The sequence below is a fragment of the Etheostoma cragini genome, chromosome 7, assembly GCF_013103735.1.
Source record: "Etheostoma cragini isolate CJK2018 chromosome 7, CSU_Ecrag_1.0, whole genome shotgun sequence".
NCBI classification, from domain to species: Eukaryota; Metazoa; Chordata; class Actinopteri; order Perciformes; family Percidae; genus Etheostoma; species Etheostoma cragini.
The window spans coordinates 12999965-13019284 of NC_048413.1; the positions used below are offsets into that span (position 1 = coordinate 12999965).

Sequence of the window (19320 nt, forward strand, 5' to 3'; positions counted from 1 at the left end):
TCATAGTTTGACCCTCTGTCTCTCAGTTAAATTGTATGACTCTATAGTGCATTTGATTTGTCTGACCAGATCACTGTAAAGTGTGCCGAGGTCAGAAGCTACATGTTGACACACAGCTGCTGTGGTCCGCCGGGTGGCCACACATTACTATTTTCTTTCTTTCTTTCTTTCTTTCTTTCTTTCTTTCTTTCTTTCTTTCTTTCTTTCTTTCTTTCTTTCTTTCTTTCTTTCTTTCTTTCTTTCTTTCTTTCTTTCTTTCTTTCTTTCTTTCAGATCAAAGGGCTCCCATTCCTTCTTTCCAAAGAGGAGAAAAAGAAAAGAATTAATACTAATGGTGCTGGGAGCAGAAGAATAAAGCGTCAGGGTAATTACCCAGCAATCACTGCAGCATTCCGCAACTGAGGGGGGCAAAGATAGGGTCTTGAGCCTAAAGAGCATGGATGTGGATCAACTTGGCCGGCACACACACAGACACACTAACACTCATGTACAGCCAAGCTTGCACAAGTGCAATCTGTCTTCATTGAACAGCTCTGGGGTCTGCAGGAGTCTCTCTGCTCATTTTGCTCTGTGGTCGACCAGGAGAAATCACTATGAAAACAACACTCGCTTCGTCTTTCTAGCTGTTTCTCTGTCATTCTCTGTGTGTGTCTGCATCTCTGTTTGTGTAAGTGTACACATGTTTGTGTCAATGTAATGTGTCTGTGTGTTGGTGTCTATTTTATATGTATGAATGCAGTGGAGGGTCTCTGTGTAAATGACTTTCTGGAGGAATGTGTGGGGAGAGGGGGAGGATGTCTGCTTGTCATATTTGTAAGTGCTATGTGCAGCCCCCATCGCCTGGACCTGGCCCGACATTCTTGATAATAATCACAGCCCGATTTTGTGTGTGTGTGTGTATTCCTCAGAATTCAGAACTATATGTTCAGAAAAGCCCCAGAATATAATAATAATATAAGTGGATATGGTTTCCTGTTTGTGTGTTGCAAATGTATTTATGCACATAAACAAACAGTTGGCTTCATTTATCAAGCTTCTTAAATATTTTAACTGTAAATTAAGATTAATCAAAGTTTGGGGAGTTTTTTTGTTAGTTTTTCTGACACTGGACAAAACAGTTTTGTTTTCTAGTTGGGTCCTAAAGAAAAAAAAAATATTATATATTATATATAAATATATATATATATATATATATATATATTATATATATATATATATATATATATATATATATATATATATATATATATATATATATATACACACACACACACACACACACACACACACACACACACACACACACACACACACACACACACACACACACACACACAGTATATATCCTAAAACAGCCAATAATGGTAACACAGATATGACTTTTTAGGAAGATCTTTTGAGGAGACAGTGGTGTGTGTAAAATAAGTGTTGCTTCTTGCTTTTTGACTAGCCTGTGTTTTTGTCAAACCTTATCTGTAAAGGACTGTTTTTATTTGATGACTACAGGTAAGAGCTTTTTTTCTGGATACTGACACTCAAGGCATAAATAAGAGTAGCTGCCAGTGGAGATGGCTGAGTTTTAACATGTGCAAAGGGTGACTGTAATGTGCTTTTAGCTTATGCACAAAATTACAGTATTAAAAGATTTCAGTAAACCCTTGCCTACTCACCACCTTGCTGATGATGGCAGCTTCTGCACTCATCTGTTTAAGATCTTATCTGCAATTCCTTGGCCCCCCTCCTGTAATTTTGTGTATCTTTGTGAGCATTCTGCTTTATTTTATTTGATGTTTCTGAGGTTGTCCCATATATAATAATTTATAATTCAATTCCAATTTAGGAATGATTGGGATTCATTCATGTAGGCACACTGACAACTTAATTTATCTGAACAGATACAAGAAACATTGACAAGACACCTAAAACACATTTAGGAATTTTGATCAATTTGGCTTGTCATGTGTATTCATTTGTGTCTGTGCGTGTGTGTGTGTGTGTGTGTGCGTGTGTGTGTGTGTTGCTGATGGACACAGAGCACCTTTTGTATTTCTAAACAGGCGATGGTGGTTTAGAGCAGAATGAATGTTTGTGGAATGGAGAGGAAGCTGCTGTGAGAGTCACAGGCCTCAGTCGTAATCGTAGTGAGACCCATAGAAAATTCTGTCTCTTTCGTTTGCTCCTAGTTACAGCTTGACAAAACCTAATTTTTTCTTTCTTGGCTGTAGGGTAGGCAAGGGCCTGCCTAGTTGGCTTGTCAAAACTGGATCCTGCTTCTGCATGGTCTTTTTTAGATTAAAGGCAAAATAGATTGGGTAGAAAACATCACACCAGATAGAAAGAGACATGCAGGACCGCTGGCACACATGCAGGTACACAGTGGCACAATACTTGTAATTGTGTAATAGTGCCCTGCCCTCTTCTGAAGGCAAGTGCTGGCTAACAGATTTTTTAAAAAAAGCACATAAAACCCCTTTTTTGTCAGGGGGAAACTCTTTTGCTCTCTTTAACAAAGTATAGTTTAAAAGGAGAAAAAAAGTCCCCTGACAGAAATAAAGAATGACCACTACTTTTCCCTGTTTAGAAAATTGTGGATGATTTTAGAACCTGAGCATTCGTGACCCTCCCTTCTCTTCCTCCTTCTCTCGGGCACCACTCGTCTTATGAAGTCATTTTGCTCCGTTGTTCTGGTCGATAACAGATGAGTAATGACTCCTCGAACAAAGCAGCATGACATCAGGAAGGTCATTCGAGGGGAATAGGGGAGAGGTTTAATTTTCTGCTTTAAGGGTCTTTGTGTCACGTTGCCCCCTTACATTCCCCGCCAGTCAACTCAGCGGTCTGTAGAGATCTGGTGGGGACCTCTCAGCTTTGAGTAAATGGTTGCAGATCCCTTTTGTAACTCTACTGCTACTTTTATTCAAGGTTTCAACTTATAATAATGTAGTGTGTAGAAAGTGAGTGTTGTGCTCAATGGTGCAACTTAAGTCTGGGTTCAGAGAGAGCAGTATCTCTTCTGTGTTTCCTTGCTCCGTAAAGGGAAGATGCGAAGTGTCACATCTGATAAAATGGAGTTCACTTATTCAACGAACTTTGAGAATTTGCATCTCCTCTGTGGTTGTGTACCACTATGGTGTCCTGACACAACCGATGCGAGAAAGACAACATCATAACATAAAACAACATTTTAACATTTAAATGAATTCTGCAGTTAAGATAAGTGGTTAAATAGGCCTGTTGCAGAAAATTGCCACATGGAGGCGCCAGTTTACACATTATCAGTGTTTTCTCGGTCAGCTAGCGTTGCATGTGTTGCTCTGCTTCACAGGCAGAGAAGGGGTAGTGATGGGACAGGGGTTAAATTAAGTGCAAGCACACCCTTCTCACACTAAAAAGGTCACTATCTTCCCTGAGATTTATGAACAAACTGTGGTTCTTTCTGAAAAGCCACATCTGAGTGCTCAGCAGCCAGAGGAAGTCCTCTATTAATCTGAGAATCAACAAGCTCTGACGGCATGAGATGGGAATGGTATGCAGGTGTACATGTTTGAGTATACTGTAAAACACACACACAGTGTTAAATGTGCATGCTTTACTAGTATTGTTGCGCATGTGATTGTGGAGTACCTGAAGTAGCAGTATGATATTTCCAGTATGTAGTCTTTCATCGTGTCTGACTGTGACCTAGATTTCTCTGGGGAAGTACACACTGTGTTACTACATAATGTTTAGTTTGCGGTTATTGGCCCTCTATGTGTGTATGTGTGTGTGTGTGTGCGTGTGTGTGTGTGTGTGTACATACATCCATGCACATACATACCAGTGCCAGGATTTTGGGGTTTTACAACTGTCCCTGTCATATTTTCAGAGGCGATGACAAGCACAGAGAAATGAGTAATCTTAAAGAAAGGGCAACCAATTATTGTTTGGTATTTTTATTGGTCCAAAAGAGTTTTAAAAATACAAACGATTGTATTTTTATGGTGGTCACGCTCCACGCTGGTCTCCTTCTTGTCCTGCAGAAATTATTCCTCTGGAGGCCACCAAGTTCTAGTTTTTAGTTTGGATGAAAGACAGACGGGTCGACCGGGTTTGTGGTTCTGCTCCGGAACAAGCTGCTTTTAGATTATGATTTTTCGCCAGAGACACAGGGCCTGATACTGTTTTACTAACTTCTCTTTCATAACATTAGAACTCAGCTTTTCATAATCATGATCATACTCTATGGACCGCAACACCACAGCAACACCAAGGCTCCCAATGGATTTCAAAACCCAAAATATATTAACTTTTTAACATTACAGCTATTGTTTGAGACTTAAAAGTCCCCCCCTTACTTTAAATATTTCTCACTTATTTGAAAATGAAGTAATTCTATAATTCATTGTGTTTTTTTCTCACTATTGACAATATCACAGCCTACTTTTAACCCTCTAGTTTCACCAATGATTTGTTATAGAAGTTGTCAGCACAACCACATTTATAATAGTTCATTTGTAAACCATCTTTGTTGCCATATTTTTTACATGCACATTATATTTTGTGTGTTTGCAGGCCAGCCACTCTCTGCGTCCTTTTAATTTTCTTTACATAATTATGTCAAGGATTAGTCGATTGCAGTAATCAACTACTATGTTGCAAAAGTCAATGTCATGTGCGAAGTCAGGGTCATGCGCATCAACACATTTAAGGGGAATCTGTTTGTGTCCTATCAGCTTGCTGATAAAGTTATCAGAGTCAGTCAGTATGGCTGTAAACTGTGGGGAGCCATGTGTGTGGGAGATGACTGAGACAGACGTCATGGTTTCTCAGGAGGATACACACTCAATGGGACAGACAGTCCACACCGCAATGCCTGGCCTGTCGAGTCATGATAGCTGCCTATCGTAGGTGGTCTGCTTCAGTGGGAGGTGTGTGTGGTTGGAGAGTGGGATGACATATGCACAGCGGTTTAATGATAGATATGTGTGTGTGTGTGTTTGAGAGATAGAGAGAGAGAGAGAGAGAGAGAGAGATGCGGGAGGATAGTTTGAGGTAGCCTCATACACAGAGATAAACTGAATGGCTGCTGTTCTCATCATAACAGTTGAGCTACTGGTTAGGAGGCCCCCCTCTTCCAGACATATGGCTGACCTGTACCTCGCCTGTCGACGAAAGGCATTTCTCTTTGGAGAGTGTGTTTTGACGTTGAGAATTCTGAAAGAATTCCTTGCCCTCTTTCCCATATCCATGACTCTCGTGACTCCTCATATGTCGATACAACATTTTCTTCATGTCCAAAGATTTTTCTGCACAATTTAACAGAAGGCAGAGCGACTTGGCTAAATATTTCATCGAGAGGTAGTTTTATTTTGTCCGACCAGGCCAAAGCAAACTCAAGCCTGGTGAGGAATGTAATCATTTATCTAAGACCAGGAGCGATATGCTCAATTTGACCTGAAATAGGGCTATGTGGTGCCCATTGGGACAGGGAGCTGGGAACATGAGTGCATATGTATATGTTTTTATGTGCGTAGTTAGGAGAACAATGTATGTCAAAGCTACTGAGCTGCTACATCTAGAGGCCAAAGCCAGATATTTGGTTTGTTTGTACTTCCTCTTGTGTTTACTGCATGTGGACACAAGCATGTTCCAGCATCAGTCTTGTTTAATCTGTGAGGAATCACTGGTGCTTCATTATGGTTTAGCTTTGGTGCTCAAGTACCTACATCTCTTGGACAATAAGTGAAAAGTACCTCTTCAGCCCACTCACTTAAGTAAGAGACATAAAAGAGAGTAAACGAGGAAAACCAGATCAACCTCGCCTCTTTCTTTCTCATAGTGTCCACCCTAGAACCCGATCTAACGCATCCATGGAAATCATACATTGCTGAGAATTTTATCTGTCTTTGGTAGTGTGGCTTTCCCATCATTCCCTGAAGGGTTTAATGTCCCTATCACTTGTGGACTGTTCTATGAGAGCCTTTCGCTTGGCTGTATAATGACATGTCATTAACCTATCAAGATCTGCCGAAGGGTCCTAACTGCTTTTCCCACCCCCTCCTGCCATATTCCCTCCATTGCCAAAACCAAGTTGGCTCCTTTGATTCCTTGCTCTTGGGAGCAGAGAACCCCAAAGTCTACAGTCTAATTAGATTCATTTGTAAAATAGATGTGGAGATTTGGACATTATCTATCTATGTACCCATGACAAGAATGCAGAGTATCTCCTCCATCCCCCCCCCCCCCCCCCCCCCCCCCCCCCCCCCCCCACACACAGACACACACACACACACACACAAACACAAACACACACACTAGACATTTTTTTACTCTGTCACCATCCTAGTTGAAATGCGGTCTCTCTGGCCTGAATGGCTTTTCTTGTTTGTTTTTTTTATCTCATGTTCATTAAATAAGAAGTTCTTTTCAGTGTATATGCCTTTCCTTTGTACAACAACTGCCCTAAACTGGGAAAGGACCACTTGGGTTAGTTGTGATATTAATGCTTTGCAGCAGTGAGTAAATGCTGCTCTGTCTGTTTGCAGAAAACAACTTAACCAAAAATGACGCTCTATGCCAGTGTTTACCAACCTGACGAGCGCAATGGTTTGTCACACAGAACCATCTGAGAAGCTGTCACTGGAAACTGTTTAGGAAAGGGCACACTCTACCTGGCAGGTGATTGGTTGAACCCACTGTTTATCACAAATGCCACTGTTTTTTTTTACAGTTGCAGCTCTCACACACACCTAAACCATGCCCAGAGCTGAAAGTCGCTCCTTGCCAGATGCAGATTGGTTTGGTAAACTGGTAGTTAATACGCAACGCATTACTCGAAGACTGACCCTGGATGTATTATATTAACTGGATACTGGATCCCAAAATGGCGCCTATTCAGTTCAATGGAGTTGCTCGTCTGGTGCATACGCCAAAAAAGTTTCTAAGCTTTTGGGTTTACTTCCGTGATGCGGCCCACTGAACATGTGCAGTAGTGTTTCTCCCACTAGCCCCACCGACAAATTTCTGCTTGGCCCAAATAATTTAGATTGCGGTGAGGTCACAGGCTTTTAAATTACTTTTTGTGGACAGAAGTATTTTTTTTTCAAATATAAAAGGTCAACGGATTAAACATTCAGAATAGAAAGAGACATAACCAACCTTGTGTCCAGTATGAGGGGCGCACTTCCTGAGGGCCAGAGTCTGACTAGATGCATTTTTGTGTGATATGTAAAGTTTATACTCTAGCTCTTGGGATCTCTGGGAGTACATCCACTCTAATTGAACTACTATTTTTTTATCAAGATGACATTAATTCAAATGTAAGAGCATGCTTGTGAAGTCGCTGTGTCCTGTCAACAGATTTGCTTTCCCTTTGGAACTTATTTGTAGACCTCTGGAGACTCATTGCATGGCATTGGATTCTACCCCAGCTGCATCTGCAAGTGTTTTGTTTGGTACAGCTCCGAGCATTTTGTGTTTGTGCCTGTGTATGTTTCTTTTTTGTGTGTTTGTGTTCTGTTTGTGTGGAGGTTCATCAGATAAAGGTATTTGAACACCACAACTGGCTATTACACCACCACTTTAGCGACATGAGGTTAGCCACAGAAAGGCAGCTGCAGAGACACAGTCCTACAAGTCTTGGGCTGACTCAACTCTTATATACTATATATACTATTAAACTAGTACTGAAGCTGATTTGCTCAAACCATTCTATTGCTGTGTTGTTTACTCATGTCCACTAAGTCTAGCTTCTTCTCTTTCATGAATCCAACCATAATTGTCTTGACCCAAGCCTAACAGTGGTGGCTTTCATTGCGGCTCATCTTTGAGATGTTGGGCCAGAATGGAATACATTACAGCAGGAAATTAGAGAATGCAGCTGGAGGCTGAGCACACTATTCAGTGTTTAGATTCATCTTCTCGATGAATCAGCAGGCAATGGGCTAACATTTTCTTTGTGATGGTTTGGTACCACAAGGTCTTCAGTCTCTATAGTCCAGTTAAATGCTACTTAACCTTTCAGGTTTGGTCTAAACCTTTCTGCCTGTGACTCTTTTGATCTATGATCAACATGTTGATAACCTCAGCTCCTCTCTTGTCTTTGTTTCTGTCTATTTATTTCCAGATTGAGAACCTGTTGGAGCAGTTAAAGGACAAGGACAAACAGCTGGCTGGGTTGAGGGAAAGGGTCCAGGGCCTTCAAACTGACTCCAGCAACACAGACACAGCCCTCGCCACACTGGAAGAAGCCCTATCAGAAAAGGTACAGAACAGGGAGAGGAATGAAGGGAGGGTGAGGATGTCTTTGTTGAAAATGTTGCAGGTCAAGTAAAGCTGATGGCAACGGCTGGGGAGAGAGACTTGAGGTGGAGATCAAGGTTGCTATGTTAGAATAGTTGCTGAAGGGATGTTGTAAAGCATTATGCACTTTATTATTGAAATACACTTGTTTTAAGAAGAACTTTTAACCGCCACTTGGTTTGGAAAGATCTGAAAATGTTTGACTGTTGAGGCACACTGGTCTTTCTCTAAGCTGGTATACAGCATCTGGCTTAATTAAGCGGCATGCTTTTCTATGACTCACTGCCATAATTTACTGACACAGCCTTTTGATTTATAGACCTTGGACCACACTAGATGAGGTCCTTTCTGAACACAGTAAGGGAGAGAAGGAGAAGGGGGGTCTAAGGTGAACCTTGACAGAGGATTAGTCCCTGTCAGTAACTGTGCTGAACATAGGGAGGGAGTGATCTATAGAATTATAGGAGGATAGAAGTTTTGAAAGGGGGAGGGATGGAAAAGTGGAATGGCAGAAGAGGCACAGCCCTGATGGAAGAGGTGGCCTCAGAATTAAGGGAGGGAGAGGTCAAGGAATGTAAGGGTGGAGTAAAAAATGAGTAACTTCAGCAAGACATGTGAAAGAAGAAGAGAAGGAGCCTAGCTAGCAAAAGGAATACAGTTACAAAGGATCAGACTGGGATGGAAATATAGTAACAGATAACACAACCATGCATTGAGGAACTAAGACTGAGAGTGAACATAATGAAAGAGACAGTGTGGACGCAATGATCTGTTTAGTCTCAATGGGATTTGTACAGTCCTGGTCCAATGTTAGAAAAATAAAAGTATAATTAATTCTTAAATAGATTTACTTGCCTCCATAGTTTTGGCAAATAGTAAAATGAGCACAGTAGCCTTCCGTATACTGTACATTAGAAGATACATCGCAGTATAAAATCGCATAGCTAAATAACTGCCATGTGAATCAAGGTGAACTAAGCAGAATAACTCCACATTTGTGTGTGAATGGGCTGAATGTTGATCGTAAATATGCAGGTTTAGTTGTTTTCTGGCTACGTGAGAGAGCAGCTGGTCTCCATAAAACCTCACCTCAACACTACTGATTTAGCATGCTGCGACTAACACTAAAATGTGAATAGTCATGTGGTGTTTTGTCTTTAGTAAAATGCAATGCATCTAATTGTACAGGTACATTTGCCTAATAAAACAACACTAATTTTGCAGTATTCCGGGTTAAATAAGTTACTTTTAGAGAAACTGGAATGATATTGGTGTTTTTCTTTTTACACAAGCCTTTAGTGATGCAATTTTTCAATTTGCAATCATGGTTGCTGGGTGCCAGTGATTTGTAATTGGACAGAGGCTTGGTCACAGGGCAGATTTGTTGTTGTATACTGCACTGACAATGACCATGGAGATGTCAAATCCTAGTCTTGCAGTATATACAGTCTACCTTGAACTGACTGGCTTAATTTCAGAGTGACTTGATCTTGCTTAGATTTGTTGGATGTTTGAAGTCGTTGCTAGCACACATTTGTTGGTACTATAGTTTTAAAAAATGATTGCTTTGGCGCTGCAGGCTAAAAAAGGGTTTGCATTTACGTGTTTGTTTGTACTGCAGGCTAAAAGATGAATGCTGGTTTACATTTTACTGGCACTGGCTGCTGCTTAAGAATTTATAGAGCTCCCAGTTAGGACAGATGTGGATGTCCAACTGTTTGTCTTAGTTTTCCAGTGGCTGCTACATTTTTATGTGTTCCAATGCGGACATAATCTGTATGTATGTCTATGCCTATATATTTCTGTTTGCAACATTAGCTTGTGTTATTTGTGCTCTGATGTGTAGTAACTGAAGGATCAAGGTCAATAGAAAATATTCTACAGGAGCAAAACAAAATTTCAGTGGCGCGCCTGTCTGTTGGATCCTAATAGTGACGATAGATCTTAGTCAAATCAACAATACAAAATACCACATGAGGAGTTGGAGGGAGCTTCAGCAGCAAAAGGCATTGGTAGGAGCATGATCATCAGAGTAACAGTGTCAGGTTATCCACGCTTTATGCCTGCATGAATATGATTAGATGTTACTAGCCACAGCTGGGAATGAGCCAATCATTGTGAAGCATATTGTAAACAGCTGATGCCAACCAGACAATACAAACATGATTTCAGTGCTCCGTCTGAACTAGCACTATGCTTCATTACTGACATTTTGAACTATTTCAAAAGTGAGCTTTGCAACTTAATGTTTCTGTTCTGAACGGGAGATACAACATAAGTGATGAGTCAGCTAACCTTCTTAATAAAAATATTGAACATTGAAATGTTTTTTTACACAGTGATAAGTGCTTTGACACTGATCATGTGAAAGCATGTTAAGTGTTGTTGGACACAGGGGTACTTGATTTCTTGACAAATATGAAAGCGTGTGTGTGTGTGTGTGTGTGTGTGTGTGTGTGTGTGTGTGTCTGTGTGTGTGTGTGTGTTTGTGTTTGTCTCTGCCTTGTAGTCTGCAATTACTTCCTTTGATTGTGTTGCGGTTTATTTAGCTTGAACTACACTGAATGTACATATGTATATTAAATCAACAAGAAAAAAAGGCTATTGATTAACACAATGTTGGCTGATATGATTTTCATTGGGTACATAGATGTTTTCAGTCAAAATGATCTGTTAGCATCTAAATGTGTTTTTGTTGCCGACAGACTTTGAAATGAATAGCATCATGGCACAATAAACTGTAAATCCCTTTTCTGCGTTGTCCCATTTGTTTACGCAGAAACCACTTCAGATGAAGCTTACATATAATTCGGCTGTGATGAGGAGAACGTTTGGCGAGCTTTTCAGACTTTGTGGTCAACACAGGGTGTGTGTAACGTGTTTACAAGACCGAGTGTGTGTGTTGCTAATCACACTCCCTGTCACAAACCTGCTCTTGGAGCCAGTTGCTAGCCACAATGCTGTGGTTCTAATTAACAGGCTAGGGCATTGTGCCCAAGCCGAGCCCTGCTCTTTGGTGTTTGTGTGATGTTATGTGTGTGCATTTTTGTTGTGTTTATGTGTGTTCCTCACTTTTTATTATCAAATCCTGATCTCTTTCCCTAAACCATAAACATCCTAGAGATATTTCATAATGTGGGGAAAACACCCAGGACCTATTAGCCATGTGGTCTCTCACCCACTCTGTTCTCTCTCTCTCTTGCCCTCTCCTCCAGAGCCCACTATGTAGTGCATTACTGTGCCAGTTCTAGTTAGTGGGTGTATTTGTCCAATTACCCAGGGGTTTAAAGCTGCCAATCATGTGGCGATGCCACATCGTAAAGCCTCATTGCTGAGCTGTGCTCTCTGCCTAAATAAACACCTGAGTAAACACCTTGATAATCACTTCAGTCCACACCTAAACACACACACATACACCTTAACACACACCTAGTACACACACCTTGCATACTCCGCCACCCACGGTTTGGACTTGGTCTCAGGCCAATGCCCAAAGCCTTGGTCCTCCCGCTGTCCAGTGTGATTAGAGAATAGAGAAAATTATGATGTAAACATTCCTACTTGGTTCATCAGCAGGCGATGTGGAGTTGTTAGGAAGTGATCTGCAGTACTTTCAAATCCGTTCTCAATAAATCTGTGTCCCTCAACCCTTCTCCTGCTTCCTTCATCTCCATCTGTTCTACTTGGCTCTGATCTCCTCATGTCCCTGCTGTTATTTATGTCAGTATTATTTATGATGGGCATTTATAAGTGTGTCTTTGGCCCTTACTTTGGGGGGCATGCTGGTGAGCCTAAACAGCGTGAGACAGGCTCACATCTTTTAATAATGATAAGAAAGAACTGGATTCACACAGGGCTGTCTTTTGCTCACTGGAAACCAAACATACATTTCTAAACTGCGTAAAAGCTTTTATGCAGGTGATAGCTCTTCAAACCTTAATGTTTCTTGTTCATTTACCATGTCAGGAGCGAGTGATTGAGAATCTGCGCGAGCAGAAGGAGCGGGAAGACAGGGTTCGGCTGGAGGAGCTGGAACAGATGAGGAAGGAGAACCAGGTATTAAAGGACAAACTTTCAGCCATGCAGCCCCAGAACCTGTCCCAGAGTCAGCCTGCTAACCCCGTCCTGACACAGAACCAGAGGCCTGATGGAGAGGTCAGTATGGATTGTTTTAATTAAGTTGTGATATCTTCAGAGGAGATTTTTTTTTTAGAGGATAAAAAAGCAAAGTTGTGTGTTCTATGCAGTGTTGTAATTTGAAATATCTAACACAAAAGTTGTGGTTGAAACAGTCTGCATGTTGATACGAGCACTGTAGACAAGATTGATAGTCTGGTATGTTCGAGACTGTTGCAGACAAACAGCCATCAATATTTCATCGTTATTCACATCATGAAAACAGACTTCACCACTTGTGCCAAGCTCTAAAAAGAAACCCAAATGAAAAATCTCAGTTCATAGACCTCATAAAACAAATAACAAGTTACCTTTTTTCAAAACCTTTTTCCTTTTGAGTACTTTAAGAATTAATAGAATTTACTTTTACAAATACTCTGCAGTGGTGCACCCTGGATTTACACTGCTTACATCTACAGTAATAGTGATTCCACCCTCTAACCTTCCTGTGTGCATCCACACTATTGTTAGCTACTCCCTAGCAAAAGGCCTGCCTGCACTTTGTCCCGCAGGATAAAGGGATGAATTAAGAGAGAGTGATTTATGGATGTAAAAGATCCCTCTATCCCTGTTCTGGTGCCAAGTCAGAGGCCTGGCTGTCTTTTTTTCTCTCTTTTTCCTCTCTCAGGCTTACAAGCCAGGACAGAATCTCACCCTGCCAGAATTTATGAGAATGTTTTCTTTTATTCTCATAAAAAGCATACACACATCTCATTCCTGTGAAATGATATCTTGTTGAATGTTGACACCGCACCACATGAAAGGGACACACTCTTTGTACCAACAGATTCACACTCTGACAGAAGTGTTGCCATAATTGGACTATTTTGGCAGCAATCAGACCTGTTATGTAAACTTGCAGATTCTTCAAAAAGACAGATGGTGTTTGTGTGTTTATATTTGTGAATGCATGTGTGTGTGTGTGTGTGTGTGTGTGTGTGTGTTTTCACCCTTTTAGATTATACCTCCACACCCCATTCTAGTGCTTAACTGTGTCTGATTTCTAAAAAGCTGAAAAGCTTGTACTCTAGCACTGAAAAAATGTAAAGGGTTGCGCTTGCTCTTGTGCCTATCAAGTGTGAATTCACATGTAATTTTCTTTAAAAAAAGCTTCTTCCAAACTAATGTAATGTTATTATGTGATGTAACAATACAACAACGAAAGCTGGGTTATTTACATAGGACATTTTCTACTTTAAAAAAATGTATTTTGCTATATAGATTTGTCAGGTTTTGACAGAAACTGTAAAGCAATTGATCTTAATTAGAATGATAAAGAAATGTCTTGAGCAAATGCTGAATGCTGTCACTTGTGTTAATACAACTGGAATGTTGTTGTTGCTTGGCGAAACAATTGCATTTCCACAATGTCTTAATGCCTAATATACAGTAAATGCTTTTGAAATTGGTACATTAATCTAACACTTATTTGAGTATGGGAAGCATTCTTATATGATGTAAATCTCAAATACCTCCAAAAATGGATAATTAAGCTTTTTGCCTGACAGCCATTAACCTGTCACGCAGATGTAGAGTTTGTGTCTGCCATCAGGTCGTGTACACACGGTGGCCCACTCACTGTATCTGCAGATGTTTGTATTACTGATTCAGTCAAGCTGTTAGTGCAGCTTTTTATCTTGACCTCAGAGCTCTGTTGACTTCGCTGCATCCTCATCCTCTTCCCATAAAACAGTATTTGTTGATTCCGAGGTTAATAAAGGACTTCTGAAACTAAACACTAGCTCTTCAAAGAGAACATTCTAAAGAACCTCAGGGAAGGCATTGACCTTTCCAGAGATGGTTGGCTTAAATCAGCAAGAAGGCACCACACCTCAACTCCCTTTTGAGTTCTATTCAAAAGATTCTTTTCAAACCAGGCAGATGTCATATCTTCTTACCTTTTGTGTTGTTGCTTTTTTGTTCTCTGTTTTTATTTTTGGATGATAATATGAAAATAAGACTAATCAGACCTTGATTTTTGCACAGACAGATATGTAATGAGATCAAACTCTGTCATGTCTATGATATAAAAAGACAGATAGGAGTCTTTTTATACTACCCGGCCTCAGTATGGCTGGGTATCCTCTGACCCAGTTCAGATCCTGGTGGCCACACATATTTAACTTATTTGTAATATTTACACTTCAGAGACATTTCCAGGAATGATAATAATAATTTCAGTGACCAAATATGTAATTGTATCTTTACTGGCTTTCCCCCTCCTGTCATAATATCACAAATCCCTGTTGGACCCGCAGATCTTTCAGCCCCTACTTTCCCCCTGTCTGTGTTTTCCACTGAAAGAACATAACAAACTCTGGTCCACTTAGGCCTAATGCATTTTGTGCAAGTTAAGATTGGGTTGGGTGTGTGCGCACAAGTGTATGAGGCTAGGTGTAGAGGTAATGGGGGTAAGGATGAGGTAAACAATGACTGCTTGCCTTCCAAAAGGCCAAGTGGCCCTCTTTTTCAAGGCATTTAATCCTTAGTACAGGCGCATGTGTACTTTATACACACAGTGACAAGAATATGGGGCTTTTAAAGGTCACATGTGGCAGGTATATTGTAGACTCATATCAATGAACAGAACCAAAAATACACAAAACCACAGAGTCATAGTAAAAAATAATATCTTCATTGACATTTTGAGGATGTATTTTAACATTAACAGATGGGTTCCTGCTAAGCTACCTCATTTTGAATGCCTGCACCTCAAGACTTCTCAAACATTTAGTTGTGCTCTACATTGTGCCCATGTTTGTATCACCTATTATCCAGGGGCCAACTCTGTTCAGATTGGCTAGTGGTAATAGTTAACAGACAATCCTTGGTGCATTTTCTAATGACAGACTCAAGCAGGGCTGCATGTACAGTCATAGACCTGACAATAAATTGCTCTGTGTGTGTGTGTGTGTGTGTGTGTGTGTGTGTGTGTGTGTGTGTGTGTTTGTGCACGCACTTACTTGATGATGTTTAAACGAGTGGCCTCAGCTGTTTCAACAAGTTAAACAATCTTTGAAAACACAGACAGAGAGAAGTAAAGACCAAGGAGGAGGGAGAGGTAGGGAGAAAGATAATTCTAGGGTACAAACTTCCTCTGGGATATTTTTCTCAGAGAAGAAAGAATCCATCAGTGTAACTCTCATGTTTTTTTTCTACTCGCTACTTAGAAAAAACATTTGAGATGTTTGGAGGTCTCATAAAATTGCAGCCAAACAGAGGGAGACGGTAATTTTATAATGATAATGACTGAACTCCTAACTCTACATGACGGATGCCCCGGGAGACAACTGATAGACGCAAACCACACAAAAGCAGGCAGCATAGGAACCGGTGTGGGGGGGATGAGATAGGATGAGGGGAAGAGATTGGTCTTGCTTGAGCTAGATTGTGACCCTAACCACATACTCAGGATTGACTTACCTTTCCTTTAGCTTTCAAAGCTGTAGCCATGTACTGTGAACTTGCATCTGACCCTGTGTAACTGTCAAACTGTGACCAAAATTTCAGTCCTAGAAGATGTTATGACAGTACCTGGCACTTATACTATATTCTTATTTTATTTTAACATGTGTTTTTCTGTTTGTTTTAACTTGTAGGTGCCAGCCAAAATAGATGGGCTACCAGCAGTAAGCCCATCAGTAGGTTCAGTTACTGCATGCCTCTTACTTGTTTTGTGCTTGCATGTGTGCGTGCGTGTGTGTATGTGTGTGTGGGCAGGGGCCATTTTATGACATTTCAGTAGATGTAGAATTAAGTCTGAATAATTGCAGTTTAAAATGAAAGTTAAGGTTAGTCTGACAATGGCTTTTAATAAAGAGCAGCTTTAGAAAATCTGAGTCTAAGATGTCCTAAACTGGCCACTTTAAATCTACTTTCAATCGGTCTTAATAATGTTGCATGCAGTATCCAGTTTTGGGGCTATGCCTTATGTGTCTGCTCCCTCTGTGTGTCCTGCTTTCCCCAAAAGACGCAAAACACGGAAGAAGTTGGCCGGAAGTGTCCAGACATCACAGATCGTCTGAGGCTTCTGGAGCAGGAAGTTGCTCGCAACAAAGAGGAATCTGGGAAGTCACAAGTGGAGGTGGAGAGACTAATGACAGCTCTGAGGGATGCTGAGATGGACAAATCTTGCAAGGAGAAAAAGATTGCAGATCTTGAGAGGTGAGGGTCAAAAATTCATTGACATTTATATCCATAACAAGATGCAGTCTGGGTGTCCTCAGAAAGCAGTGTCCTTCCAAGTGACCGGATCTTTGTAAGATCTTTATTCATTCCTAAGTGCTCTATTTATAAAGGAGTAATCCACAAGACGTAAACTGTCTAGATTGTGTCCTCCCAGCACTTGAAAACACTTCCACGCTGTCATGCTTTTTGCCTGATGTAATCACACTCTAGAAATGCACACTGTGACCTATGTACATGTATTGTTTTTAATCATGTGGCTTAATGTCTTATCATTTGTTTCTGTGTATCAATGTTTGCAGACCTGGGTAAGTAGATCTTTGTGTGCCTGTTGAACAAATCATCATAATAACGCCAAAGCTGTCCATAGCCATCACCTTTAACATCATGCCATGACTGTTGGGTTTGAGACTTTCCCAGGTATAATATTGTAAATTGGGGCATTTTGGCTCAAATCTGATTCCCAGAAAGATCAGATTTGACTATCCCAGCGGGACAGTAAATGTGAAATTCATTTACGGCAAACAATCTCAGTCCTCATTCCTGTCACAGCAATAACACAATGAAAGACTTTATATGTTTCCACATTCAGATCACTGGAGACGTATAACTTTTCAGTTGTGTTGACTCATAAAAGCTTCTTCCCATTTCATTGCTATCGTGAGTGCATGTGTGTTTTTCCTCATATCTAAGGTGTTTTCAAATATGTCTGTAAGCTCTACGTGTAAGTGGTTTTGTTTCTGTCTTTGCATTACTGTAAATACATTCAGCAAATGTATTTATGTATGTGAGATTGTGTGTGTGTGTGTTTGCTAGGAAGGCAGCCAGCAGCATGCCAGTAGGAGGTGGTTTATCCAGCCCAGACACTGTCTGTTTATACTACTCTGTTTATTACTAGTGCCGTGCTACTCAATTATCATCTGATTTATGGATTGGCATGGCGTGTGTATGTGCCCACATGAGTGGTTGTTTAGTGCCAAAGCAGAGGCACATTATGTGAGTGTTTGTGTGGGTATTTACTTCATGTGTGTGCGTACATATGTGAAAAAGAAGCAAAGAAAGAGGCATGGTTTTGTATCTGTACATCGTGAGGGTCGGAACTTAGAATGGTTATAGTCAGTTGTGTGGAGGTCGGTGTGTCTGTGTATGTAGAGTGATAGTGGGTGGTGGTTTTTCTGTTAGTGGATCGCCAACTGCACAGAAGAAGCCCTGAGTGTGAAAGAGGTATCTGAAAAAAACAATTTTTGAACTCTTTGGCCCCCGTCAGGTGTATCAATGCTAGCTATGATTCTGAATGGCTTAGAATGTATGTGGATGGGCTGCATGTACTGACTCCAACCCCGTTTCCTGCCTCATTCATTATCCATTTTACAGACTCTCCACTCTGGCATGGAAACTGTGTGGGTACGCATGAGCATCTAGTATAATAGGGATACAGTAGCTCCCGCAGAGTTTCTTCAGACAGTCAACTCTCTGTTTCAATATGTCGGTGCATGCGTCATGCTTCTACTGTACCTCTATATGTGTCTGCAACTCATATGCAGTAGCAGAGATTGCCCACGCACGTGTGTGTATGTGTGTTTATCCGTGCGTTTGGTTTCTGTGCATGGCCGTTTGTGGGACAGTATTGTGTGGGATCAGGCATTGGAAAAGTTCCTTTACACTCAGCTCATCCATCTTACTGGGGCAGCTGTCTCATTAGTGTTAGCCAGTCACTCCTATCAGTATGACCCCTCCCTGGGTCAGCTCGTACGGGTCAGAGGTCTCAAGCAGGTCATCTGCAGGTTATCAGACCAGAATCCACTGCAGTCATTTGTTGCCACTGTAATAAATAATATATAATAGATTTTTCTTAAGTTAAAAGCACAGGAACATGAACTTTATGTACATTGGCTGCTGTAGAGAATAGTGGAACATCAAGTTATTGTAGTTAAAATTGTGTCACATTATCAGAGGAAATTCTGATTTAACAAAGACTTTTAACATGAATACAGGAACAAGACTTTATGTGTGTCTCTGCACACGTGTTATGTGACAGCATTGGTGGATGGGTTTGTCCCTGTGCTGATTGGACTTATGTGGAAGGCAATGCAAGAAGTGTCTGGGCAGAGAATGAATGTCTTTATAATCAGAGTGTTTCTGTTGGAACTCAGTCAGATGGCCTATTAACCACTATCTGGATGAAGAGCGAGAAGAACAGATGAGGAAACAGACACTTTCTCATCCAGTTGGCAATGAAGCAGAGAGTGTCGAAGTTGAATGTAGCCAGGAAGGTCATTGTAATAAATACCTTCCAGTACAGGGGGAGACACACTCACAGCTATTTATTAGCTTAGCTCTCCTAGTGAGCTATCATCAGTGCTAACATTAGGTAGTTATTGTCAGTGTTTTATTTACTGTCAGGTTTGTAGGTGTAAATCCTAGCTAATCTGCATCAGTAATCAGAGATACTGAACAGGCTTTGTGGAAAGCATCTGTATCAGCGGTTAGCACTAATGCTAATAACTGGATTTGTTAAGTAGAGCTCTGAAAGCAATGGTTACTGATCTCATTATGCAGTTTGTGCACATAGGGTGGACCAAAGTGGAAAATACATTTCATAGAATGACACACTAGTTCGTTCTAATCTTTCCCTATGAATTCATTAAAGTAACACCGTGTGTCGTGTGTTTGGCCTCC

The 19320-nt window shown here is 40.8% G+C and overlaps 1 protein-coding gene across 7 annotated transcripts in view; it reads left to right on the forward strand.

Moving 5' to 3' along the window:
- Window positions 1-19320, forward strand: part of LOC117947513 (ERC protein 2) — a 142014-nt gene that overhangs the window by 41395 nt on the left and 81299 nt on the right. For 5 of the 7 annotated variants that reach the window (XM_034876502.1, XM_034876499.1, XM_034876501.1 and 2 more), the window contains 5 exons: window positions 8105-8242; window positions 12247-12435; window positions 16056-16097; window positions 16427-16620; window positions 16944-16949. In XM_034876502.1, the coding sequence (XP_034732393.1) occupies window positions 8105-8242; window positions 12247-12435; window positions 16056-16097; window positions 16427-16620; window positions 16944-16949 (569 nt within the window). The remainder of the gene's footprint in view (window positions 1-8104; window positions 8243-12246; window positions 12436-16055; window positions 16098-16426; window positions 16621-16943; window positions 16950-19320) is intronic. The other 2 variants (XM_034876496.1, XM_034876500.1) reach the window with 1 other exon arrangement.